At 41.3% G+C, this 27,016-nt stretch overlaps 1 protein-coding gene and 1 pseudogene across 1 annotated transcript in view; one reads left to right on the plus strand and one right to left on the minus strand.

The window, feature by feature from the left end:
* Nucleotides 1–2,457: 2,457 nt before the first annotated feature.
* DNAJC3 (DnaJ heat shock protein family (Hsp40) member C3) overlaps nucleotides 2,458–27,016 on the plus strand; it is a 97,437-nt gene continuing 72,878 nt past the window's right edge. The window contains exons 1-2 of the mRNA XM_060079704.1: nucleotides 2,458–2,670; nucleotides 22,283–22,393. Of these exons, the coding sequence (XP_059935687.1) occupies nucleotides 2,589–2,670; nucleotides 22,283–22,393 (193 nt within the window). The 5' untranslated portion in view covers nucleotides 2,458–2,588. The remainder of the gene's footprint in view (nucleotides 2,671–22,282; nucleotides 22,394–27,016) is intronic.
* On the minus strand, nucleotides 10,739–11,416 carry LOC132477775 (ferritin heavy chain-like; annotated as a pseudogene).

The following is a 27,016-nucleotide window of genomic DNA, read 5'->3' on the forward strand; positions in this document are numbered from 1 at the left end:
GATCAATATATTTTTATATATTAGAAATTATATAATATTGCTGGTTTTGCATATAGCGCAATTTAAATATTCTACCATTATTTTGTCTTTTACTATCATAATGAATAGGTTCTATCAATTACAGTATGGTGTTTATGCTTAATTTTAAAAGGACTGCAGGACTTCCCTGGTGGTCCAATGGCTAAGACTCTGTGCTCCCAATGCAGGGGGCCTGGGTTTGATCCCTGGTCAGGGAAGTAGATCTCACACACATGCCACAACTAAAGATCCCGTGTGCTGCAACTAAGACCCGGTGCAGCCAAATAAATAAATACATACATACATAAAATATTTTAAAAATAAATAAATAAAAATAAAAAGGATGGCATAAATGTTGATAAATGCAAACAATATTTATAATTTTCTCTACAATCACTGGATTACACTGGTTTTATTGGCAAGAGTGATCAGGTGAAAACTATGCCCAGATGAACATTGGAGAAAACATTCCTAAGCATTTTATACATATAAGGATAATTTTAGCACTGTACACTTATTGCTGTTTAAAATGTTTCCTTTGTTGTAAAATTATCTCTTTCAAGAGATACTTTGTAAATCTTAGTTTTAAGACTTTAGGATTCATGGCTATGCAATTTGATCAATGAATTTCCAAAATCACTCAACAATGAAGGCCCTTGTTGTTTTTATTATCTATAGCACAAGGTCTGTCCTCTTGTTAATCATTTTTAATTTCCATCCTTAGAACTTCTTTAGCACTGCTTCTTCCTTAAGACCAGAATCACAGGCAGCATTCTGCTGATAATTCATGGTGTAGTATTATTTGTTTACAAAACTCTTTCTCCATTTTGATCAGCAATGTTGGCTGCCTTGGCAACGGTACCTCATCTGGATGATGTCTTCACTACTTGTAGACACTGAAATCAATGCTGTTTTTTTCACTAACACCACTTTGTGATGGTCGATAAGGAAAAGGACAAACCAAAAAAAAAAAAAAAAATCCAAAGAGGAGTCTCATGATTCGCTCTTATTAGACGGATAAGTAACATTTGTATAATACTTTATAATTTACAAGAATTTTTACCCACTTCATGAAACCTCAAAACAAACCTTTGAGGCCATCAGTATCATATCCACTTTACAGATGAAGATAACCTAGGTAAGAGCTGTGGTGGGGAACTACATTTCTTGGATCTGAATCCTCCGCTCTTCATATTATGTTTCACTGCTTTCCACCACAGCTACTAAGGGACTCAGTTTTTTGTTTGTTTTCCCTTTCTCCAAACCATTTCCTTTGCTTAGTTCCCTCTGGAATAAAAGCTTAGAAAGCTTTTACCCTCCTGAGTGTATTTTTAGGAAATAACGAATTCACTATGCCATTTATCATTCATGAGTTCTAAAGTGTGCAGTAGCACCAAGGTAGCAAATGCATACTCACTGGTAAAGTGATAAGTTTGCACGTGACAGCGCTTAACACAGAAAGGCATTACTGTTTCATCCCATGTGCAACATCACTGGTGCATAGTGTGCGTTGTGTTGAGGACGCCGGAGGAAGTGGCGGTGAACAAGTTTAACGCCAAATTGTGTAACTTGAATTTCACCTTGTTGAGTTTCCTCTGTTGAGTACAAGATAGAAGATCCGTCCTAACAGGTCTCTCTTTTTTTCCTTATAGTTGACGTTGGCTGCACTCTCAAGAGCCCTTTGCTCTCTTAGCTGCTGTGCTTCCCTGGTTTCTTCTGCACAGAATCTTCCAGAATTGCTCTTTTTCTGGACACGCTGGTCCATTGGACAGTCGGGGAATGGGTCCTAATCTTCCATGTCATTCTCACTTACCTCCCTTAGGTCCCTAATATACCTGGTTGTCCTGACATGCTCCCGGCTCCGTCGGCTCACCCTACTTTATTGAGCCCGAGCTTCTCCTGATCGTTTCTCCACCGCTCTTCACGGCGGTCCGTGTAGGTTCCGAGACTCTCAGAAGGAGGTAGCAGGCTCTGCTACTTGTCCTGTTCCCCGATCCACCCCCGCAGACTTCCTGGGGCCAGGTTTGGCTTCTCACTGCGGACGCGGCGGATTCACCTTTCTCCAAATAGTACACTGGAAAACCTCGGATTGCTGACATCCTCCTCCTCGCCGACCCAGTGCGCGGGGACCGGCCCAAAAAGGCTTCCGCGGCTTGCGCATGCGGACTCGGCGGCTGCCACACAGCTCCCCGGCCGCCTCCCTCCGGCCCGCCGCCGCGGTTTGGAGCTCCTGACAGTTCCACCGCAGGCGGACGCAGTCTTGTCTCGTGCTTCCACGTTATCCTATCAGAGAAGGGGCGGGGGCGGCGGCCCCCACAGCCTATCAGCGCGAACCACGATCCCGGCGAGCCCCGTAGGAAAGTGGCCAGGGAGAAGGCGATTGGGCGGTGGAGGCGCTCGGGGCGTAGCCCCGCCCAGGCCCCGCCCACCGCTGCCTTCCTCCGCGGGGCGCCAGCCGCCTTAGGCCCGAGCAAGAGCGGACGGCGGGCGGGCGCAGCTGCAGCGTGAGCGCCGGCGGGAGCTGGTGGGCCCCGCACCTTTGCTTCTCCTCAGCGCCCGCGCCCTCGGACATGGTGGCCCCCGGCTCTGTGACCAGCCGGCTGGGCTCGGTGTTCCCCTTCCTGCTGGTCCTGGTGGACCTACAGTACGAAGGTGAGTCGTGTCCTGTCCCGGCCGGAGGAGCGGGCTCCCGGGCCAGGCCTCGCAGCGCTTCCCCGCCTCCGTCCCGGCACGAGTCTCGGGGCGGTCCGGGCGGTGGGGCGGGAGCCGGGAACTCCGCGGCCTGGCTTGGGCCTAAGCCCGTCCCTGGGCTGGGGCCGGCTCCCGGTTCCGGGTTTGTCTGGGGAAGAGGTGCGGGGACCGGCGGGCCGCGGGGCCGGGACAGCGGGTTTGGAGTGAGGAGTGGGGCCAATGGGGTCGAGGGGAAGCGGGGCACCGGGCAGCGGCTTCTGGGGCGTCCTGGGACGCGGAGACCCGGGCAGCCGTCGGCTCCCGGCCTCACTCGGGACCCTCGCTTGGCGCCTGGGGACTCTTGGGCAGTGGTGCTGAGAGGAGGCGGTAAAGGTGGCCCAAGGGGAGGCTTCTTTGGCTTTGGAGTTCCGGGGGGTTGGCGGTGGGGATGATGTCCTGCTGAGTAAGGTGAAGGGAACAGTGTTGAATGTTAAAAGTGAGTAACCATCACCCCGCTCTGCTCTGTCTTGTGTCTAGAAGTTGTTAGGTTGCAGCGTTAAGGAGCCGGTGCAGGCAATCAAGCTCCCGGCGGTCAGGGTACTAAGTTTGTGGCTTTGCGGTTCCCAGCCTGTTGTTGGTTCAGCTTTCCTATTACGAGTTCTCTGGAAGAATGTCCCCGTAAGAAGATACGAATGCTTCAGTTTCACTACGGTCCTACAGTTGGGAATGTTGGCTACTCTAACAGAACAGCAAAAATAGAGGGCTGTCCGTTCTTAGTTGTCAGTTTGAGGAGTATGAGTGAAACCTGCAAGTGCCCCTTGAACTGACGCTCCTAACTTGGTTACCCTGCGAAATATTCGAGTATAATGACATACCACGTGCACTGACCTATTTTCGTCCCCATGAATAGGCTAGTAGTCAGATTAAACATTTTAATATTGGACTTAATGTTAGAGGGAGTGCGGAGCTGAAGTTGGGAATTGTTTATGGTAAAATCCCCTCAAAATTATAAACTTTAAAAAAGGAGGAATACTCTCCAATTTTTAGGTGTCATTTAGTGGCAGTGGTTTTTTTTTTTTTGGAGGGGGGGTTCCCCTGGAGACCATATATTTTTTGGAACCCCAAAACAAGATATATAGTGTGATAACATTGGGACAAAGAATTTGACAGTGAAATTGGAATGCCTGGACCACTTTAATATAGGTCATGTATTCCAGTTCTTTTGCGTTTTCTGATGTTAACACCCGCTGCCTGGTGAAGTTTAGCATTAATCCCCAGTTGTCATTAATTAATTATGGCCACTAAAGAGAAAGTTGCCTATATTCTGCTTAACATCAATTATTTTTTAAGTTACACAGGTACACACTTTTGAATGATTTGCTTTTTCCACTAGCTTGTAGACCACCTTTTTAGAATCGCTGTTCTGTATATGATTCTGTAGGACTCATAACACTTCATGTCTCTCCTGTGGTATTTTCCAGAAGAAAAACCTCACCAGAGAGCTTTTCTGTATGGGAGGCATTGGTAACATTTCTCAGAGGGGTGCTAAAGTGCTGTCTTCTTTAGGGTGTTGTCTGTGTAAAGTAGCAGGGACTTGGTACAGGTGGTAGGGAAGAAAGGAAAAAGATCTTACATTTATTGAAGGTCTGTGTGCCAGGCACTGTCCTAGACACTTTTCTGTAAGCTGTCTCTTATTCATGGAGGTATGTTATGTTATTTCTGCTTTACAGATGAGGGAACTGAGGGTCCAAGAGTTTAATTAACTTGGATAAGGTCACATAGCTGTTAACTCTAAGAGCCATAAGTTTAACTCAAGTTATTTGACTCCAAAGTTCATCTTGTGTGTGGGCTGGAAACAGAAGTTAAGTGGTTGACAGCACAATGTGGGCCCAAGCATTTGTAAGTGGTGGCAGCTGAGAAAAATCAGCATTTTTGTTTGTTTGCTTGCCACCAGCAATAATGAACAGGAAGGTGATTTCCTGACATGTTTGATACAGCGGTTCTCAAGCTTGAGTGTGCATCACCTGGAGAGCTTTTTAAACAGAGTGCTGAAACTTACTCCCCAAATTTTTGATTCAGTAAGTCTAGGTAGGACCTGAAATTTTACATTTCTAAAAAGAAATCACTGGTGAGAATCACTGATGTAATAAATTATATAGCGGAGCTAACTTAGGTATCTGTTATTACATATCTATTATTTTATTTGGTGATGGGGATATGAAGATAAGAAAGAACCTCTGACTTCCATTAGCAAATGGTTAGCTCCAGTTTTCCCAAATAAGTTCTCCCTCTGGGTTCTGTAACCTAAATGTCCTCTGGAGTCATTCAGGACTGTGTGATCCCACTATTAGGCTTAAGGCTTGGGGAGAGAAGAAATAAACGAGAACGGGTGTGAGAAGAGTGAATGAGAAGCAAGAACTTGCATATGTTGGAGGCTGTCGCCAATAATTAGCTTAGCTGGCCTAGTTTTTTCTGATTTAAAATATTCATCTTTTTTTTTTCTAGGCTTTTCTGTTAATGTAATTCAGAGGAAGAAAATATGTGATAGGCTCATGAATTGAAAGGTTAAATCTTTTAGCATCCCTTTTCAAAAAGGCCTTTGAAAGAGGGAAGTCCAAAGCACTAGTTTGGGAATAGAATTTTTGGAGCAGAAAGAAAACTTTAGTATAAGTATCTACTTTAGTATTCTCATATTACAGATAAGGAAGCTATTTTAATTCTCTCCTCATGGTGTGTTCTATTTGGTGATTGAAGTAGGAACACAACCTGGGAACCAAACCTTCTTTTATCTCTTTTTCTCCCTTAACATTCTTTCAGGACTCAATTTTTCTTTATTTCACTGAACTGATCTGACTAAACCATATATTTTGGACATTGGGAAAAGAATAGTTAGAAATCTCCTGAGTACAAAAGATGGTGATACTTTTTATATGAATCTAACTTACTAAAAGTATGCTTAGTGTTTTCTAGGATTTTCTTGACATTATTTAAATATGAATAGAATAAAGTAGGGAAAACAAAGGACTTTCAGTAATTTATATACAGTAGTCCCACCTTGTCTGTGGTTTCGCTTTTCTCGGTTTCAGTTACTTGTGGTCAACCGTGGTCTGAAAATATTAAATGGGAAATTCCAGAAATAAACAATTCGTAAGTTTTAAATTGCGAACTTTTCTGAGTAGCATGATGAAATCTCACGCTGTCTCACTTAGGTCATGAATCATCCCGTTGTCCCATGGATCCCGCCTGTTAGTCACTTAGTACCTATCTGGATTATCAGCGGTATCGCAGGGCTTGTGTTCAGGTAACCCTTATTTTACTTAATAATGGCCCCCAAATGCAAGCCTAGTGATGCTGACAATTCGGAAATTTGGATATGCCAAAGAGAAGCGGTAAAGTGCTTCCTTTAAGTGAAAAAGTGGAAGCCCTTGACTTAGTAAGGAAAGAAAAAAAATTGTATGCTGAGGTTGCTGATATCCATGGTAAGAACGAATCTTCTATCCGTAAAACTGTGAAAAAGGAAAAAGAAATTTGTGCTAGTTTGGCTGTCGCAACTCAGACTGCAAAGGGTGTGGCCACAGTGTGCGGTAAGTGCTTAGTTAAGATGGAAAAGGCATTATATTTGTCCAGTAAGATATTTTGAGAAGAGGGGACCACATTCACATCTTTTATTACAGTGTATTGTTATAATTGTTCTATTTTATTATTGTTATCAATCTCTTACTGTGTTTAATTTATAAATCAAACTTTATCATAGGTGTGTATGTATAGGAAAAAACATAGTGTATATATAGGGTTCGGTACTGTCTGTGGTTTTGGTATCCACTGGGAGTCTTGGAATGTATTCCCTGAGGATAAGGGGGAGATTCTTATAAACTAAGTATTTTAGCAGATGATCAGATTGCTTCTAGAATTATTTTAAATTCATTTAATGATATAGGCTATAGTTAGCAATAGTGTCCAAGTCCCAATTCACTTGACTAGTTAGCATTGCTAAGTGCCCAGAAATGCAGTTGATTAGATTCTGTGGGGTGGGGTGGGGGTGGGGGGGGTGGGGGGGTTGTTCTGAGATGGGTGCCCTGTAGTAATTAGGCTTTACTTTCCCATATGAAGTTAATTAATTGTGGTTAAGTTTAATTTCTATTGCCATAGTGTTCCTTTGGTTATTGTCCAGCTATTAATCTTTGTTTCTATGGAAATAATCATGGGAACCCAATCACCCACTCTTAAGAACAAAAACATCATGTCAACCGTAAATTGATTTTTCAAGATCTTTGGAATGCTGCTTTTTAAAAAAAAATTTAATAAGTTTAAAAAGTCTGATGAGTTTATGTTATATGGAGTTCTGGAATATGGAGAAGACTCATTTAATCAGTTAGCAGAGGCGTCACCGTAGTCCTTTGGTGAGGTATATGCAGTATAGAACTCTTGGTTTTTGCCTTTGAGTTTACAGCCCACTTGGGGATATAAAACATGCTTTGTGAAGCATCCATGTCCTCTTCCCTACTTTCTCAGTGTAGATTTAGCGGTCCATCTTGTAGTCACTCCACTGAAAACATCCTTTAATTTTCTTGCCCCTGTACTCTTTTGTTTTACTCACTTGGCAAAATTTGAACTGATTAAATCCAACTTGGCCAACTTGTTTTTCAAACCTCACAGCTGAACATGGATGGAGAAAAATGAAGATAACCTTGCTGACTGGTCTCATTTTGAGCATATAATCTCTATTTCACATGCACACTCAGTACTGCTAACATTCCTACAATTCCCTAGTATGTCTATTGAAAATCAGTGTCTCAAGCCTCTTTCTCTTTCCTTAAATCTCCAATTTAAACCCTCCTTTTCTTTCTTCTGTTGCCTCATTCTTTCAGACCTTATCTTTATTGGGAAAATGAAAGCCATCACAGGGCAATTTCCTCTTTCTACCTCTGAATTTACTAGCCTACTTGCATCTCTACCCATTCTGCTAATTTTCTTATATTAATGGCTAAAGCATCCCTATTCCTGGCAAAATCCAATTCCTATACTTACACCCTGGATTCCATTTCCTCTTGCCTTCTGAAAATATTGCTTCTACAGTTACTGCTTTTCTCGTGTATCATCATTTTCTTCCTCTTCTGGGTCATTGACATCAGCACTTCAACATGCGATAGTATTTCCACTATAGTGTTTCCAAAGTTTTGATAGCAGAACTTTAAAGAGTGGCTGGTAGTCGCTACTGCTCTATTCCCATCTTCTGTTCTCTTCTCAACCTAGTACTCCACTAATACTGCAAAGCCTTACTTATCTGACTCCTATTTACTTACGTCTCTTTTCATCTTAATCTTCTCCATCACTAGGCTCCTGCCACATCAACTTTACTTCCAAATGCTGAGCTCATTTTCTGACTAAGTGTCTTTATTCCTGTTGTTCCTATACTCTGAAGATTTCAGAGAACAGCCAAATGAGCCTTCATGTTTCAGTCCTGACATATTATGTAAGAAGCACGCTCTAGGTCAGCTAATACTCTCCCTTTACCTTTTTGTAGTTTCTTCCTAAAACTTAATATTGTCTTGAACTACCTCATTTGTATTTCTTGTCTGTCTGTTCCTCTAGAATACAAGCTTTATGGAAAACACCCTTGTCTCTCTACCTAAAACATGTTGACCTGAAGTAGATGTGCAATAAGTATTTTTAGAATGGATGAGTGAGGTTGACTGTTTTAACTTTTTTCTTTTTTTTGGGTAAGGACCATTGCACACTTATTTTCCAAGTTGAAATTACTTGAACAAGGAGTCCCATCACAACATTTATGCCTCCATAGTTAATTGAAACAAAGACTAATGTGCATTGAAACTGAGCAAACTTGGTTACAGTAGATTTTATTTTCCTAGTTTATCCAGGAAGATTTCGTGCAGGCATTGTTCCCATGTACTTGCTACATAACTACTCAGCCTTTTCTTCCTTTCAGTTTGGCTTTGTATACTAAAACACTTTTTAGGTTAGAGTAATTGGAAAGAGATGCTTACAAGGTCTAGGGTTTCCAGCGCAGTGTACTTTTATTAAAACTGTTTCGTCATTGGTCCGCACTGACTGTGGAATTGCTAAGATAATGACCTTCTTGCTCTTTCGTGGCCAGATTCCACTGTTTTCTGTGTTTCTGCCATGAGACTTTTTTCAGACTCTGCCCCATCTTGCTTTGATCTTGGATTTAGATGGGACCTTTTACAGACAGTACTTTTTTTTTTTTCCTTGTGTTCCTCTTTAGAATGATCTTAAGGTTCTCCTCCTCCCTGACATTGAAGTGCTCCAACCTGAACAACCACCCTAAACTTGCTTCCGTTCTGCCACCTGGCCTCGGCTGGAGCCTGAGCACCTCTGACCTTTTGTTCTTGCCTTTTTCAGTCTGGTTGCTCCAGTCTTGATTGTGACTCTCAGCACATCATACTTTTAGCCCCTCAACTTTATGTTTCTTAAAATTCTTTATATTTTGCTCTCTAAACTATGACAGATTCTAATACTAACTTCAGTGAAAGATTTAGCTACTCCGCCTTTTTTCCTGTCCTTCCTGTATATTTTGCTGACCTTTGGTTGATGCTTGTCTATGGAGAAGCCTATTGTTTAATTCTGTTCTGGAGATGGCAGGATGTTCGGTTGCCTGATCTCTCAGAATTAGGAGACTGCTTTCATTGTCACTGTCTCCCAGGATGTGGCAATGGAATAAAAAATGATCCATGGCTCAAAATAACACAGTTGAGATATTGCAAAAACAGCCACATGTGCAATTTTTTAGGAAACACATTAGTGTCTTTATGAGTCTTTGGTAGTCGTGTCAGTTTGATTTTTTAATTGTTATTACACATCTTAGCTTCTATATTTCTGATGAACTATACATTTAAGAAGGAATTTAGTTACATTCATTCAGTAAATATTGAGTGTCTGCTTTGTGCAAGGTACTGAACTAGGTGATAAAAAGAAGAAAAGACCGTTCATTCTCTCCGACTTGCTTTTGATCAGGTTTGGGACTATGGGGGTTGTGAGAGGCAGGCAAACTGTGAAGGTCAGCTTATTGAGACTGTGGTATTGCAAAGTGAAGTCATGTACTTGTGAGTGGAGGGATGAACAGTATAGCAAGAGCACAGGAGGAACTTTTCCCACCATCTCACTGAGGTAGTTAGGGAAAGTTTCACAAAGGAACCAGCATTTGAGGGCAGAATCCTGATGGAGGAGTGGGAATTTTCCAGGTGGGCAAGTGGGGAAGGCCTTTTCATGGAACAGCAAGTTTAAAGGGATGCAGCATAAGAACTAGTATGTTCAGGAAAGTTCAACCAGTTCATTATGTTATTGGAGTGTAAAGTAAGAGGTGAAGGAGTGAGGGGTGATAAGGCTGGACCCACATCAAGGGACCTGATCAAGAAGGGTCTTGTTTGCCTTTAGATCTGAAGGGACTTAGGTTGAATCTAGCCAGCGACCTGAAAATACTGCAGAATTGTTACTAGGAGTGCATCTTGGGAGGATTGCTCTTGCAGTAGCATGGGGGCTGGATTTGGAGGAAGGTGAGAGAAGATCCCAGTTAGGAGGCACACCATCTCTTTCGGGGAGAAGGGGGCCTACACAACCGCCACGTACACTATGGCAAGTTCTGTTATGTAAAAGTGACCAAGGTGCACTGGAGGAATAATAATTCTCCCTGGATGATTGAAATTTTTGTAGAGGAAGTGGTATTTACTTATCACATTATTAAGTAGAAATTATATTGGGTAAAATTGTAACATAATAAAGATCTGAGTTTTATTTAAAAGGCACAGAGAAATGCTGGATACCTCTTTTAATCATAGAAGGCAAGAGAAACTTAGTTTGGAGAGGAGCTCGACCTTTGTGGTGGCAGTATACATAACTTTCTGGAGGGATACCACGTTATTTTATTTGAAGGAATAGTATAAATGAAAGAGTGTAGGTGGATGTTCTGGTGCAACTTATAGAAGAGGTAAAGGTGACCCCAACGTGCATGCACTGCCTTGGTGACCAGGAAAGTGACCCTGTGGCCATGGGAAGCCAGCCCGAGGCTCAGCTCTCAGTGTCCCTGTCTCCCAGGGTGTGCTTGTAAGAGAGATACTTTGCCATGCCAGATTCGTGGGCCCCCGTTTGTGCAGGCTGGTGTCATGGTCCCCCAGTTCTTCGGATTTCATCTGCTCATTCAGGTAGTGAGTCTCGGTGAAATCACACAAGTGGGTACCATTTGTCAGTGAACAGTTTGTGCCGTTCCAGTAGGGACTGACTCACACTGTTTTCCCAGTGTAACCCGTGTTCGGTTGCGTTCAGCCAGCTTGCTCAGTTGTCCTGGTTTAGTTTCTTGGTATCCCGAAGAGTCTGGGATTCAGCCACCTCGTTGGTTCCGCAGCTTCATCAGTTTCTCAGCGTATTCTCTCTCCTCATGACACTGCTGAAGAACATATTAGGCAGTGTCCTTCACAGCCGCACCATCGGGGTCAAAGCAGCAAGACACGGCCAGGTAGACGGAGGAGGCGTAGAGCTCCAGGTGGGTCTGGTGGTTGATGGGGGCCTCCGAGTCCTGGTGGTCGCTCCGGCACACCCGCGAGGGGGCCTCGGTCATGGTGGCAGGTGGCCGAGGAGGGGCCTCCGGGGTGCTGTGGGGAGGTGCTGCAGCGACGGTTTGACCCAAGCTCTGTCGAGCCCTGTTGAGGCAGGACACCGCTGTGGCTCTCCGTGAAGAGTGTCTGGCTGGGGGCATGTGGACAAAGTACTTCAGGGAACTTGGCACGTGTGTTCTTGGTTCCCACTAGACTTCAGGCTCTGCTTGTGAGGTTGGAAAGGATTGTGGCTAAAATGTTACATTAAATGATGGGTTCGGTGAGTGAAGCATACAAGGCTTAGTAGCTGTGGAAAGCAAGCGTAGCCTGGTTTATATGGGGAAAAGTTTCCTGAGCTGTGCTGCAAAGAAAGCTAGGCTTTGGAATTGAATCTTATTGTGACAGTTACTGTGAGTCTTCAGGCAGGTTGGGTAACTTCTTTGAGCCTCAGATTCCTCAGTTATAAACGTATGAAAGATGTTTACTTTCTAGGTTTGTTGTGAAAATTAAGTGAAATAAATATACTGAAAGTATCCACCATATAGTAGGTTCTTAATTTCTTTCTGTGTTACATCTTTCCTGTTAGACATTTTCATGACTGGATAAGGAAAGTACTGTGACTAATGGTTTATCTTGTATCCAAATTTCTTACCTCCTCAAGCAATCTGGAATCTTCTATTCAGTACATTGATCTGATCTTCCCTTTTGAGAAAATGTAAGTGGGAGATGTTTGAAATCTTCTTGCTAATTTGAAGACTACGTCCTTTCCCCGACATGTTGAGAACACATAGATAAACCCATCAACTTGCCCTAGTAATTAACTGTTCTTACTGTAACAGGCTGGATCCTTCCATAGCCCACACACAGCATTTTCACCATTCTTATTCCATCCCTAGTTCATTCTCTAGTATCATTTTAACATGGTTTCTGCACACATGTGTCTGCATAAGTGATGCACAATCCTTTATATTTTACACTAGGAACTGTAAATGTTTATGGGTGTAGAGTTTATATTAGAATTTACCTTTAGAAGATCAAAATGAACAATCTTTAATTGTTTTAATTTCCCCACCTCTATCTGTAAATGTTTATGGGTGTAGAGTTTATATTAGAATTTACCTTTAGAAGATCAAAATGAACAATCTTTAATTGTTTTAATTTCCCCACCTCTATCTCTTAAAAAGATTTAAAGTAAAACCTTATTTTGTGAAATTTTCTACATTTACAAAGGTGGGGAATGGTATCATGAATCCCCGAGTACTAATCTCCCAGCTTTAACAGTTTTCAACCCATGAGCAATCTTATTTCATCTATACCTGTGGATTATTTTGGAACAATTCACATGACATCATTTCATTCATAAATATTTTAGTATTTATGAAAGATAAGGACTTTTAAATTTTAGAGTCTGTATCATCTATATTCCACGCAGTGTCTGATTATAATGCTATTATCTTTGAACTACAGTTTAATGAAAACATTTAAGGCAGGGTTATTTTGCTCTTCTTTCCTGACTTATTTGGCTGCTTAATTATAAAATATGTCTCTAGTGTTAACAAATATTCTCTAAAAGTTTTCAACTGCAAGTGATTATTTAATCAGTACCTTGTTAACAAAACACATTCCTCAGTTTACTTTCTTTTTAAGCGCATGAATACATTCTTACTAGAAAAAATTAAACAGTACAGAAGTACATACTATATCTTCTTTTTAAAGCATAAATGAAATCTGAGTATATTTACTGTAATGCAACTTGCTATCCTTGGTTCACACCACCACAGTCCTTTCCATTCTTGCCCGCCTCTAATCTGTTTTCCACACCGCAGCCAAAGTGATCTTTTTAAAATGTAAATCAGATAGTCAGTTCCTTGCTAAAAAGCTATCTAATGACTTCCCTTTGCTCTTAGAATAAAACCCAGATTTCTTACCGTAGCCTGCAAGGCCCAGTGTGATCTATATTGCCTGAATCCTCTATCCTACTTAACATGCTGGGAGCCTCCTTTTGATTCCTTAAAGTTGACCTTGGTCCTACCCAAGCCCTTTGAGCTTATTTTCTGCTCCTTGCCTGGTCATGTTCTGGCATGCTGGAGGCTTCTTGTCATTCAGGACTGCTCTCCCGCCTTTTATGCTTTAACTCAAACATCTTCTTAGGGAGGACTTATTTGACTATATTAAGTACTCCTCTTCCTTCCCTCTGGCAGAAATGATCTTGTTTATCCATCTTTTTCTCCACTGCATCCCTACTGCTGGGTTAGTCAGTGCATAGACATTTGGTCTGTTTTTTAATGTGTGTGGCGTCCTGTGGATCTGTAAGAATGTCAATTGTATTCATTTTTAGATTTTGTCTTTCTTTTTGCTCCACTAAGTTTGGTTCCTTAATTTTCTTATTTGGTGTTAGTTTCTTATGGATTGATTTTATGATTATCTTTGTTTTTCAGAATTGCTCATTGCTAATCTTTGAATTCTGATTGTGGGCGAAGGCTGATTGCCTGTCTGGAGGCTGAGAAATCCCCAGGGCCCCTTCCTTTTCCTTGTGTCAGAGTTTGGATCCCTCAGAGAACTGCAGCCACCTCCATGGTACATTTCCCCTGAGAGGGTCTTTGGATATGATTTTGCCCACCAATCTAATCCTGTCCTTTTTATGTTTTGAGAATTTTTCCCAAATTTCTGTTTTTTAGGTGGCCCTCTTCTTCTTTAAAAAAAATTTTTTTTTCCAGAAAGGTTATGCATTTATCTTTTTAAGTGAATTCTGTCATTTCTAGAATTTGAGCATGTTGGGAGGTAGGCTCATGTGCTTAGGTGACTGTCTTACTCTAGTCCCCATGAACTACTTTCTTCAAAAAAAATTTTTTTTAATGTAAGGGGTAGTTTTTATCAGCCAGTCTTCTCCTCATTGAAAGGATTTAAATTTAAAAATTTTGTTTTTGGAAAATCTTAAAAATATACCAAAGTAGAGAAAATAGTATCATTTACCACTGTGTACCGTCTGTCACCCAGCTTCAAAAATTACCAACACTGGGTCGCTCCTATTTCATCTATATCTTTATCCTCCTCTCCAAGATTATTTTGAAGTCAGTCCCATTCTTCACATTATGTATTCTGTAAATACTTCAGTATGTGGCAGAGACTCCAATGTAATGCTGGAAAATGGCCTCTCTCTTCAGAGTCCATGATTACCTGCAGTCTAGGGAGTTCTCATAAAGCTAAAGCCTGCTGGATTCTCCTCGTTACTTTTTTGGGAGAGACTGCCTTACTCATTACTGTTATGGCCACGGTCTTACATATAGATTTCAGTAACATTTTTTAAATGAAACATTAATTTCCATAATCTTCGTTATGAGAAGTAGGTTATATTTTTGGATATAGTATGGAATAGGTGGAAAGAGGTGACCCTCACATTCTGAATATAATCAGTTTCTAAATCTATATTACATAGTGAATTTTCACAGGGCAGGAGCCTATATCTTCATTTTAAGTGGGAAAAATAACAATACTTTCCCAGCCCGCTGAAATCCCCCAACTGATTTCTCCAAATTTTACCCACATGCTCTTAAATAGGTTAGATATTTTCACATTGTTCCCCTAAACAAATAGGGCTGTGCAGGACCCTGAGTTTTTTTTTTAAATTAATTTTATTGAAATATAGTTGACTTAAAATGTGTTAAATTCTGTTGTACAGCACAGTGATTCAGTTATACATACATACATATATATATATATATATATACACACACATACATTCTTTTTCATATTCTTTTAGGGTTTATCACAGGATATTGAATATAGTTCCCTGTGCTATACAGTAGGACCTTTTTATTTATCCATTCTATGTATAACAGTTTACACCTGCTAATCCCAAACTCCCAATCCATTCCTCCCCCCACCCCCTTTTCCCCACTGGCAACCACAAGTCTGTTTTCTGTGTCTGTGACTCTGTTTCTGCTTTGTAGATAAGTTCATTTGTGTCATATTTTAGATTGCACATATAAGTGATATCATATGGTATTTGTCTTTTTCTGACTGACTTCACTTAGTATGATAATCTCTAGGTCCATCCATGTTGCTGCAAATGGCATTATCTCATTCATTTTTATGGCAGAGCAGTATTCCATTGTATATATGTACCACATCTTTATCCATTCATCTTTTGATGGACATTCAGTAGATTGTTTCCATGTCTTGCCTGTTGTGAATAGTGCTGCTGTGAACAAAGGGGTGCATTTTATCTCTAAATTATAGTTTTAGGGCTCCAAATTTTTGAGACCACCAAGTTAAAGTTTCCTCCTTCCCCCCTCCCTTTTTCCCTTCCTCTGTTGTACAGAGGGCGCCAACAGGCAGCCAAGGTAATAAAACACTATACAGAAACTGCAGACCAGGAATAGGAAAAGCAAGCTGCTTTGTTTAGTAGGGTAAATAGTAAGGTAAAGTGCATTTCATTTGGCTTTTTGCTCTATTCGATGAAATCAGGAATTCACTAGCTTTTGATGACTGAAATAGCAGGCAATTGCTCAAATAGTTGCTCTGGGTGTCTTCCTGGACTCCTGCTCTTTCTTCACTTGACCTCTGCATCCAGACAGTTGACATAAGTCGCAGGTAGTCGTCTTTTTATTTCTCTTATTTTTCTAAGCAGTGTATTCTTCTCTGTTTCCACTGCTACTACTCCACGGTCAGGTCAGCGTCATGTCGCCTGGGTTATTGTAACGGGGAGTTTATTGGTTTCCCTCTTCCCTTCTGGCTGTTTACTGGAATCCTCTAGCAGTGAAAGTGACCCACTCAGAGCGATGAAGTCATGATGGAGAGGAGAGCTGGCTGAAATCCTGGACTTTGAGTTCTCTGAAAGCCTCATTAATCTTGAGCTCTGGGCTTCTAAGTATGATGTTCTTTGTGTTTGGAGTGCTGGTTTCTCTCTTCAGCCTTTTCCCACAGGTCCATCCTCCCCATTTGTTGGTCAGGTTTCAGGGGGGACCTCGGGGAGACTGTATCCCCCACCTCACCCCCAGCACTGTCCCGTAGAACTTTCTGTGATGGTGGCAAATATTCTGTATCTTCCTTGCTGTCCCACACACTAGCCGCTAGCTGTCCAGCATTTACACTGTGACTAGTGAGACTGAGAAGTTGAATTTTAAATTTAATTTTAACTACAGGTGTTAGGCGCCTTCACTTGTGCCCTCACAGCACCCTGTGTGTATTCCTCCCATCCAAACACTTACTGTAGTGTACGTTTTCCCAACATTTTGTTACTAAACATTTTGCAAAGTTGAAACAGTTTTTTTTTTTTTTTTTTTTTTTTTAAAGAAGATGTTGGGGGTAGGAGTTTATTAATTTATTTTTGCTGTATTGGGTCTTCGTTTCTGTGCGAGGGCTTTCTCTAGTTGTGGCAGGCGGGGACCACTCTTCATCGCAGTGCACGGGCCTCTCACTATCGCGGCCTCTCTTGTTGTGGAGCACCGGCTCCAGACGCGCAGGCTCAGTAGTTGTGGCTCACGGGCCTAGTTGCTCTGCGGCATGTGGGATCTTCCCAGACCAGGGCTCGAACCCATGTCCCTTGCATTAGCAGGCAGATTCTCAACCACTGCACCACCAGGGGAGCCCTGAAACAGTTTTATACTGTCCAGTCCTATACCCGTCACCTAAACTCTACCATTAATGTAATTAGTATACTTGGTTTTTGTTTTCTTTTGGCTGCGTCATGCAGCATGCGGGATCTTCGTTCCCCGACCAGGGATTGAACCTGTGCCCCCTGCATTGGGAGCGCAGATAGTCTTAACCACCGGACCGCCAGGGAAGTCCAGTATGCTTGTTTTTAACACATATCTATCTGGGCATTTCTCTATCCATCCATTCATTAATCCTTTTTTAAAAAATGTTTTTCAAAATAACATCAATACACAGGTCCCTAAATACTTTAACATGCATACCATCAGTAGTTTTTTGGGGGGATTAAAATTTAGATACAATAAAATGTCCACTTTGTCCAAGTATAAATCTTCTGGGCTTTGATAACCGCGTGTGCCTGTGTAACCCTGGCCTCCACCGGGGCTTGAGCGCTCGGCGCCCTGGAGAGCCCCTCCAGCTCCTGCCCGTGCATCCCCCCGCCTTCCTGAGGGGTGACTTCGGATTTTTTTTTTCCTGCAGTGTCCCTTTAGCACACTGAAACATGTAGCATCATGTTCCCTGTAAAAGAGAAATGCTTTGGCTGCTTAGTGTCCATACGCACCTTCTACACACATTTGAACTTCCGAACAACAAAAATACTCTATTTCCTACCTAACAAGGTACAGCTCTTCTTATAAGCGAAGAAATTGTCACCTGTACCCTGGTTGGGAAGATACATTTCCACAGTCATTGTGTCTGTTACTGGCTATTACTAATTACTGCTCTTAGTCCATCACTGTCCTGTTCAGTATTCAGTTATATAAAAACGAAATTGTAAAGTTAATTCCAACAGCATATTATAAAATAAAAATGGGAATTAGAGAAAATATGGTTAGTATAGTTGATTCTCCTTATTCATGGTAGTTATTTTCCATATGTCTTTATGAACGTTGAATTAGCAAATATTGAACCATTGTACCTGGGAGGAAATTCAGGGTTAGGATCCTGCAAGGCCTCAGGTCACTACGTGTTTGTCAGCAGATCAAAACATAACCTTGTTTTGTGTGTGTTTCTGTTTAAAAATATCTTATTTAATATATATTATTGATTGACTAACATTGAACTCATGGCCAGCAGCATTATCATTCATGTCTGAATGAAGCTTACCTAACAAACATATTTTCTTTTATTTAATTAAAAAAATTTTTTTTAGTTTTTTGCCCGCTCTGCGTGGCTCGCAGGATCTTAGTTCCCCAACCAGGGGTCGAACCCATGCCCCCTCAATGGAAGCACGAAGTCCTAACCACTGGACCTCTGGGGAATTCCCCAAACGTATTTTCTTTGAAAGGCACAGTACAGTCTCTTGCCCTTAGTAACACTAGGCAGCACTATGCTTGGGGGCCATTTTAAACAGTGAAATAACCAAAAAAAAAAAAAAAAAAACCCACAAGAATAAAAAACATGACACTAAATACACTGTAGAAAGGACACTTGCTTATAACATGAGAGCTCACACAGGAAGAAAAAGTATCACCTTGTTTGACTTCAGCTCAGAACGTGCACTTTGAGTGACTCAAGTGTGTCACCATTCTGCACATTCACATGTCCTCAAATGACTGCCAAGGCGCCCTGAATATTAATTTGGGGATTACAGATGAATTGGAGGGGGTTACAAATGAATTTTCAGGAGTGGGCAAATTCTGAGTTACAAAATCTGTGAATTGTGAGGATTGACTGCATATACAAATAAACGTGTATAAATAAGCAAAGAGAAAATGTGCAAAGCTACTACAGTCCTGAGTCTGTAATTAGTCATGAGGTCAGAGTTGATATATATGGCATCCTTTGTCAACTTCCTGTTCCATACTTCTCATGTCTTTGGCTGGAACCTCAGCTACTCTGGCTTCTTTACCTGATGGTGTAACCCAAACCTTTGTTCCTGAAGGGTCTGAGTGCTTAACTGTTCTGTTTTTGGTTGCTGTAGTTTTTAATTAACCTTTAGTATTGGGTATGGAAGTACTAACACCCTAGAGAATCCCCTGGGTTCCAGATGTAGCCCTCTTTGCCACTCTTGTATAGCAGCAAACGCCATTTTTCCTTGATAAGCAACTACTTGCAGCTGGACAGCTAGCTGATGCTTTATCTCAGTTTCGTGCTGCATTAGGTTTGTATCTTGGAGCCAAAACACTCAGTGGCCGCCTTAGTGAATTCTAATTTATAGTTCTTTTTTTTGGATAACATTTAAAATAAATATTATTTACTGTTTAAATAAAATATTTAAAAATATATACAGGATTCTGGGTGAACTAGATTAATAAAATAAATGCACAACATTCAAATGCGTGTATATCCAACATAAGAGCATTTTCCATGTAACTTAAGTTACAACTATAAGTACCAGGAAAAATTCAAGATAATTTTTTTTTTTTTTTTTTTTTTTTTTTTCTGTATGCGGGCCTCTCACTGTTGTGGCCTCTTCCGTTGCGGAGCACAGGCTCCGGATGCGCAGGCCCAGCAGCCATGGCTCATGGGCCCAGCTGCTCCGCGGCATGTGGGATCTTCCCGGACCGGGGCATGAACCCCTGTCCCCTGCATCGCCAGGCAGACTTTGAACCACTGCGCCACCAGGGAAGCCCTCAAGATAATTTTGACAGAACACTTTTCTCAGTGTATTATAGTCATCCCTAGGTTTTTGTGGGTTCTATGCTTTTTGTCAAAACTACTCAACTTTGCCATTGTAGCATGAAAGCAGCCTTAGGCAGTGTGTAATGAAGGGATGTGACTGTGTTCCAGTAAAATTTTATTTACAGAAACAGCTTACTGAGCTCTGCTCTAGTAAGTGGGCACACATCAATTAATGAAACCAGATACAGTGTTACATTCCACTCTTCTTGTTCTAACACCTTTAGAATCCATTCCCACATGTGTTCCATGGGTTTCTGCTAGTTTATCAGCAAAGTCTTGCAGTTCTTTTGGTGTGTAAACTATTTTCCTTAGGTCATAGTGTATATACCTGCTAGCGACATCTGGAATGGTTAGGGTGGGTCTGAGTGAGCATCCCCTTTCATGACATCTGCCCTAAGTAGTTGTCCTAGGAATTGTAAGCAGTGGAAGGCTAGGTTTCTCTGATAGTGGAAGGCAAGCTGCTTCTACTGGTAAAGGAGGCTCAGAGGACTGGGAGGTTTAAGTTAGTCAGTTTCATCCAGGTACAACCAGATGTCTCCATTCTAAGTTTGAGGATCCCATTCTTTACTAATACATGTCCTGAATTACACAGGAGAAACTTGGCGAGACTCTGAATTCAACTATTGTTTTAATTCAACAGCCCTTAAAATTAAATTTTGTGCCTGATTTTCAGCTAAATCAGCTCTGTGGCTACAAAAAAAAAATAAAAAAAGAGAGAGAGAGAGATGGTTTCAAGGCTGCCATGGAATCTCTCAGACTGAGTGGAGCTAGGAGTTAGCCCGGAGCTTGTTGTTTCCTCTCTGTAAGCGCTCTGGTGTGCTCAGAGGAACCCACCCCACGTCGCAGTCCTTATTTTCATCATTACTGCCATGATGGTCAAGTGCAGCAGCCACTTGGGTTTCCAAGGCATGTGCCTCAGTTAGTACTCATTTTCTGTCAACCACAAATGATAGCTTCATTAATTGATTCTACTACCTGCTACAGATTACTAACTTCTTGTTTCTCATTGACAGGGAACTCAGCCCTGCACTCAAGCTCAAGGGCATGACCAAACCAATCCTTAAATCCCATTTTTGTGGCTTTGTCTCTTAGAACCACTCCTAGTACCATTTGTGTATGAAAGTCTGGGTCCCTGCAGGAGACAGAAACCACAGGTGATTTTAAAGGGGGAAGTTTAATATAAAGAATTGTTATGATAGGAGGGTGACCATAATGATGTAGAGAGAACTCTACAGGATAGTCTAGGACTGAGAGACACTCCCCAAGGAAGGGCCAACTTGGAGGGGGACCCTCTCCTCAAGGCTGGGGTTCAGACCTCATCGGAGACAGTATAGTTGCAGGCTAAGGTTGCTGGTAGGAAAGTGCGCTGAGTTGCCGGGGATAGAGCTGGTCCACAGTAGCTGGGGAAGAAACCACCTTCTCAGGTGTAGGTGAGCCCCAGCTGGCGGGCTTGGGTGTGGGGGGGGAGTTGGGGTGCTGCTGTGGGTGTGAAGCCTGGAGTACATGGCGTCCTGCTTGGGAGGGGGTGTGTGACCAAGGCTCCAGGTGGCTGAGGGACTGGATGCCTGGGTGTACGACTAGGCCAGGGCACCACTGGATGTACTCCCCCCCTGCACACCACGCAGCAGGAGCCAGAAGAAAGTAAAGGCAGCAGTGGGGACCAGGAGGTGTCCTTCCTGCAGTGCCCCTTCAGCACCCTTTACTGACAAAGCCTAACACTGTGCTCAGTGTATAGAAGAATGCTTACACACTCCGGTCCATCATTACAGTCAAGAACTGAAGGATGAATTCAGAGCCGAGAGGCAGCACGTTGGTTGAAAATTGGCCTGGTCAGTCGGATCGTATTATTCTACTCACGATTCCTCGCCAGCTCCCGATTTCGCTAAGAGTGAAGCCAAAGCTGTACCTAGTTGGACCCTCTACTACTTTGACCTCATCTTATTTGTTACCTCCCTTGTTGGCTCTGTGGTAGCCATCCTGACCTCCCTGCTGTTTCCACGACATACCTGGCATGCTCCTGACCCAGGGCCCTTGCACTAGCTGGCCCTTCTCCTTGGCAAGCTCTTATTCTAGTAGATATCTGCCTGGTGAGTCCTCACTTTCTTCAAGTAGGTCTTTGCTCAAATGTCAACTTCTCAATGAGGCCCTTGACCACCGTATTTAATACTGAAAGCCCCGCCACTCCTGACCCCCCTCATGCAGCTCTACTTTTTACCTACCTTACTTTGTAATTCACTCCTTTCTTATGTCTGTCTCCTGCTACTATAATGTCAGGTGCCATGAGTGATAGAGGTTTTTGTTTTGCTCACTTATCCCAAATATCTAGAACAGTGCCTGGTGCCCTGCAGATGCTCAGTAAGTTTTTGATTATTGTAGTGGACTCTAATATTCGTTGAAGTGAGATTCTAGTTTAACAAAGCAATTCTGATTTTGTTGTTGAACAGCAAATTATAAATATTTTTGCTAGTTACCGCGTTAGGCAGTTTTCCTTGCATTTTGTAGACTGGGTACATTCTTTTGACTAACTAGATCGATACGGGTATACTTTTGGGTGGCTTCTACTCTATAAAATGAAGCACTGTTTGTACTTTATTGTTACTTTCTCTAGGTCGCTTTTCAGCTTCTGTGACTTTTCTCATCTAAGTAAATGAAGGAGGCAGACAGCTATTTTTTTAAACATTTTATTCTTTAGAATTAAGTCTTGGTTCATGGAAAGTTAATTTATTATTATTTTTATTTGTTTTTAGGTGCTGAATGTGGAGTAAATGCAGATGTTGAGAAACATCTTGAATTGGGCAAGAAGCTTCTTGCAGCTGGACAGCTAGCTGATGCCTTATCTCAGTTTCATGCTGCAGTAGGTTTGTATCTCAGAACCAAAACACTCAGTGGCCATCTTAGTGAATTCTAATTTATAACCCTTTTTTGGGATAACATTTAAAATAAATATTATTTATTGTTTAAATAAAATATTTTAAAATATTTACAGGGTTCTGGGTGAAATAGATTAATAAAAGCACAATATTTGAATACATACGTATCTAACATAAGAAGATTTTCCCACGTAATTGAGACTTACAACTATTAAGTACTAAGAAAAATTCACGATAATTTTGACAGAACACTTTTCTCAATGTATTATAGTCATCCCTAGATATCCTCACAGGATTGGTTCCTGGGCCCCCTCGGAAGCTTAAACCTGTGGCTACTCGAGTCCCTTATATAAAATAGTGTAGTATTTGCATCTAACCTACACACATCCTCCCGTATACTTTAAATCATCTCTAGATTACTTATAATACATAATGTAGTGCAAATACTATGTAAATAATTGTAAATGTAATGCAAATGCTATGTGAATAGTTGCGCAGCGAATTTTTTCCCGAATATTTTCTATCTGTGGTTGCGGAGCCTGTAGATACAGAGGGCCGACTGTATATATTTTTCTGCCTCCTTAAGCAGATTTCACTGAATACAGTTTTAATTTTCTTGATGATTTGAGATCATTAGTATAATAGTTACTTTGAGGCCCTTGGGGGATCCTGCAGTTCATCTCCTGTTCATTGTTGGTCAGACTCTCTCTACCCCTTAAGCTGTTGCTTTTTTTTATTGCTCACTTATGTCTGTCTGTAGCATCAACTATCTTTGCAGTGTGTAATCTGTTGGGACTGTGAGAAACGAGATGACCAGAGTAAATAGGTTGTGAATGAGGTCTTAGAGGATTTTCTTATGAGTCACTACATAAAGTTTTTTGCTAAAGCTTTTTGATATCGATATTCCTCATTCCTTTTTTTTTTTTGGCGGTATGCGGGCCTCTCACTGTTGTGGCCTCTCCCGTTGCGGAGCACAGGCTCCGGATGCGCAGGCTCGGCGACCATAGCTCACGGGCCTAGCCGCTCCGTGGCATGTGGGATCTTCCCGGACCGGGGCACGAACCCATGTCCCCTGCATCGGCAGGCAGACTCTAAACCACTGCGCCACCAGGGAAGCCCTCCTCATTCCTTTTTTATTTACTTATATATTCTCACCATTATTTGGGATGGTTAAGAGTGACAAGTCAACCTGCAGAGTAATGAGTAGTGTATTTTTAATAAGATATAGTTCTGCTCACCAGAAGAATTATCCTATTGTTGTAACTTACTATATAAGCAGAAAGTAGTTAGGTTTTGGTTTGGTGATATTTTTCTTCATGCTTTTTCTTGAACTTAGATTTTTATTACTGATGTTACTAGCTCTCTGGAATAATAGGAAACCTAGATTTTAATCTTGGCTTTGCCACTTGATAATTCTGTGACATTGGTCAAGTTATGTAAGAAAGTGTAGGCTTAAAGAAGTGACCTGCATATTCCCAGCAGTTTCACTCTGCCACCCAAAAAAGGGCTTGCTGTGAAGATTAGATGAGAGAAATGTATATAAAGATTTCTTTGAAAATAGGGGACAGGCCTTTCTCACTTTCTGAGATGGCCCACACTCTGTCTGTGGAGTGTGTTTCTCTCTAAATAAATCCACTTCTTACCTATCACTTTGTTTCTCACTGAATTCCTTCTGCCATGAGACATCAAGAACCTGAGCTTCATTAAGTCCTGAAACCAGGAAACCTCCTGACCAGGCCCACCTGTGAATGGCTGCAGGAAGAAAGAAATTAACAAGTCCCTCCGGAGCCTGAACAGAACCAGAACTTGACCCTCTCCTTTTTTAGTATAAAAGAAGGCTGAATTCTAACTCAGGGCAGATGGCTTTTGGACACTAGTTCACCATCTTCTTGGTCTGCTGGCTTTCCGAATAAAGTTGCTGTTCCTTGCCCCCCACCAAAAAAAAAAAAGAAAATAGGGGACAGTCACATGTGTAAGGTATATAGAAATACTGTATCTTCGAAAATTAAGACTTTTCTAAAAGCAAATTTACTATGTTAATAGGGTTTTCTTAACTATGTGGAGCTTCTAAGAGGAAGGTTTTTCCATTTCAGTGACTAGCTCACCTTGGAAAGTTGTAGTTAATTGGCACAATTTGCAGTAGTTACTTTTCGCTAGAGACCATATACTGTGTGACTGGGTCATTCCTAAGTCCACACTTTCTCTGGTGATTTGAGTTGTCTTCAGTGCTGCAGCGCGGTAATTAACATTTTTTCAGTTATTGTCTTAGATAAAGCATGTCTTAAAAAATAAAAAACTGATTCTTCCTCGCTACCATGAGAATATTTGCAGAAACATATACCTTCTACTTATTTTATACTTTATTATTTGCTTTTTTTTTTTTTTTTTTTGCGGTACGCGGGCCTCTCACTGTTGTGGCCTCTCCCGTTGCGGAGCACAGGCTCCGGACGTGCAGTCTCAGTGGCCGTGGCTCACGGGCCCAGCCACTCCACGGCATGTGGGATCTTCCCGAACCGGGGCACGAACCCGCGTCCCCTGCATCAGCAGGCGGACTCTCAACCACTGCGCCACCAGGGAAGCCCTATTGTTTGCTTTCTTTAATCTCACAAATTAATAAGAACGTTAAGGGCTGTGGCATATTGTTAACGTCGTTTAAAATGACTGCCTGTTGTTTGTTAGCTTCACTGCCATACAAGAATTCTAGAGATGGCTCTTCCCCCAAAATAACCAATAATATATTATTATCTGCACTGAAAGACGTAAATTAGTAAAGCTAAAACATGGTAATTTATTTGTGAAATTCAGTAAAGGGGAAAAGTGAGACGCTGCTAGTGCCTTCAGAATTCAAAGAGCAAACGTCACTTTGTTCATTGTAGTTTGGCAAGGAACAGTGGGTCTCCAATGGTACACTTACCGTAATTTGAGGAAGACCTGTGCAGTTTGAGATATTCATCATTTTAGTTTATGTAAAATAACCATAGAAAATAGAGTTTAAATTGTAGTTGATGGGAGTATACAGTAGGTAGTGATGGGGTGATGTGGTGTCATGGCCTGTTGAGTCTCTTACCAGAAAAGAACTGTAGATCTTCTGTTTCAATTGTCTCATTTACCAAACATCCAATTTAGTATGGCCATGTTTACTGCTTCAGGTAACCCAGTGAGTTAGTGAGAGCCTCTTGCTAACAGTGAATTAGTCCAGGTCTCCTAACTTCTAGACTAATAAGTTATGCAGTTACTCTAGTTACTGCAGTCGATCAAAGAGCTGTGCTACTGTAAAATGTACAATAACTTTTTGTGGTAAAATGTCACCCATATTTTAGTACATTGCTTTGAACTGACTATAAAAAATTCATTAAATGTTTATACTTCCCAACTTCTGAATTTTGTAATGTACTTTATCTCTTTAACTTTTCCTGTGATTAGAAATTGTTGTTAGAGTTTGTAATAGAGTTTGGCTAGTGGCATTGGATGCATCAATGACTCATTTTTTATTATAATGTTATAGCTGACATTATTTATGGCTGTGACACCCTTTTCCCATTTTCATTTTTGAAAAATTACTTGGTTACATTTTGAATATTACTTAGGCATGGTATGTTTGATAATTACATTTTTACACAATAAAAGGTTTATGTATGAAAACTCAGTAGCAACACAAATAATTGTAGTACAGATCTATTGGTGATTTGGGTTGAAATTTCTTTGCATCTGGTATATAAATATTTTTTGGCAAGAATTTTAAGATTTGGAACTTAAATACCCTTGATCTGTTGGAAACAGTGTGATTTAATGAAGAGTGTTGGTATCACTTCCTAAATAGTCTTCTGAAACAGATGCACCTATTTCACTATTATGATGTAGTCAGACACAGGTTTTGTTTAGAGATTTGATCATGAGAGAAAACCACGGTGCAGGTGTGAGGATGCCCCGCCTCTCATGTCTACAGCATGGTCTTACGGGGATAAAGAGTCCTAGGGTCTGAACTATTTCTTTGGTAGACCTTACGGAGTGTCTTAGGTGTATCTGGCATGAATGAATGTCTAAAGTGGTGGATTAAATGGTGGACATGAATGAAATGATAGGTTTCTCCAATTGCTTGGTAAGATAACCGGTATCACACTTATCATAATCTGGCTAAGTCAAAAAAAAATCCATGGCTTCATTCATTTGGTACTTAAACATATCATGGTGCTTTCTCATTGCATTTGAACTTTACTTCTGAAATGGGGATGGACATTACTGTTCACATTTACAGAAAAGGACACAGAGTATTCTAGTGATCTTCAAAGGTCACATTCCAGTTCAGAAGATTGTGAACTTCTTAAGGATAGGTACTATCTTATTATTGTTATTACTATTATTATTTTAGTCTCTGGTGGTGCTCAGTAAAAGTTTGAATGAATGTAGGGGTAGAGTTGGGTTCGCTGGGAGCTAGAATGAAAAGTTTTCTGTACCTCCGCAAAGGTGTTCACCCCGCTGCCACCATTTACAGAATCATTCGTAATTGGCTTTCTGATGTTTTTCTCCAGATAGTAGTTGTATTTTCTTTATTAGGGCTAATTTTCTCACATTTGAATTGTCTGATAGTTTTAGGATTACACCTTAAATTCA

The sequence above is a fragment of the Mesoplodon densirostris genome, chromosome 17 (assembly GCF_025265405.1).
Source record: "Mesoplodon densirostris isolate mMesDen1 chromosome 17, mMesDen1 primary haplotype, whole genome shotgun sequence".
NCBI classification, from domain to species: Eukaryota; Metazoa; Chordata; class Mammalia; order Artiodactyla; family Ziphiidae; genus Mesoplodon; species Mesoplodon densirostris.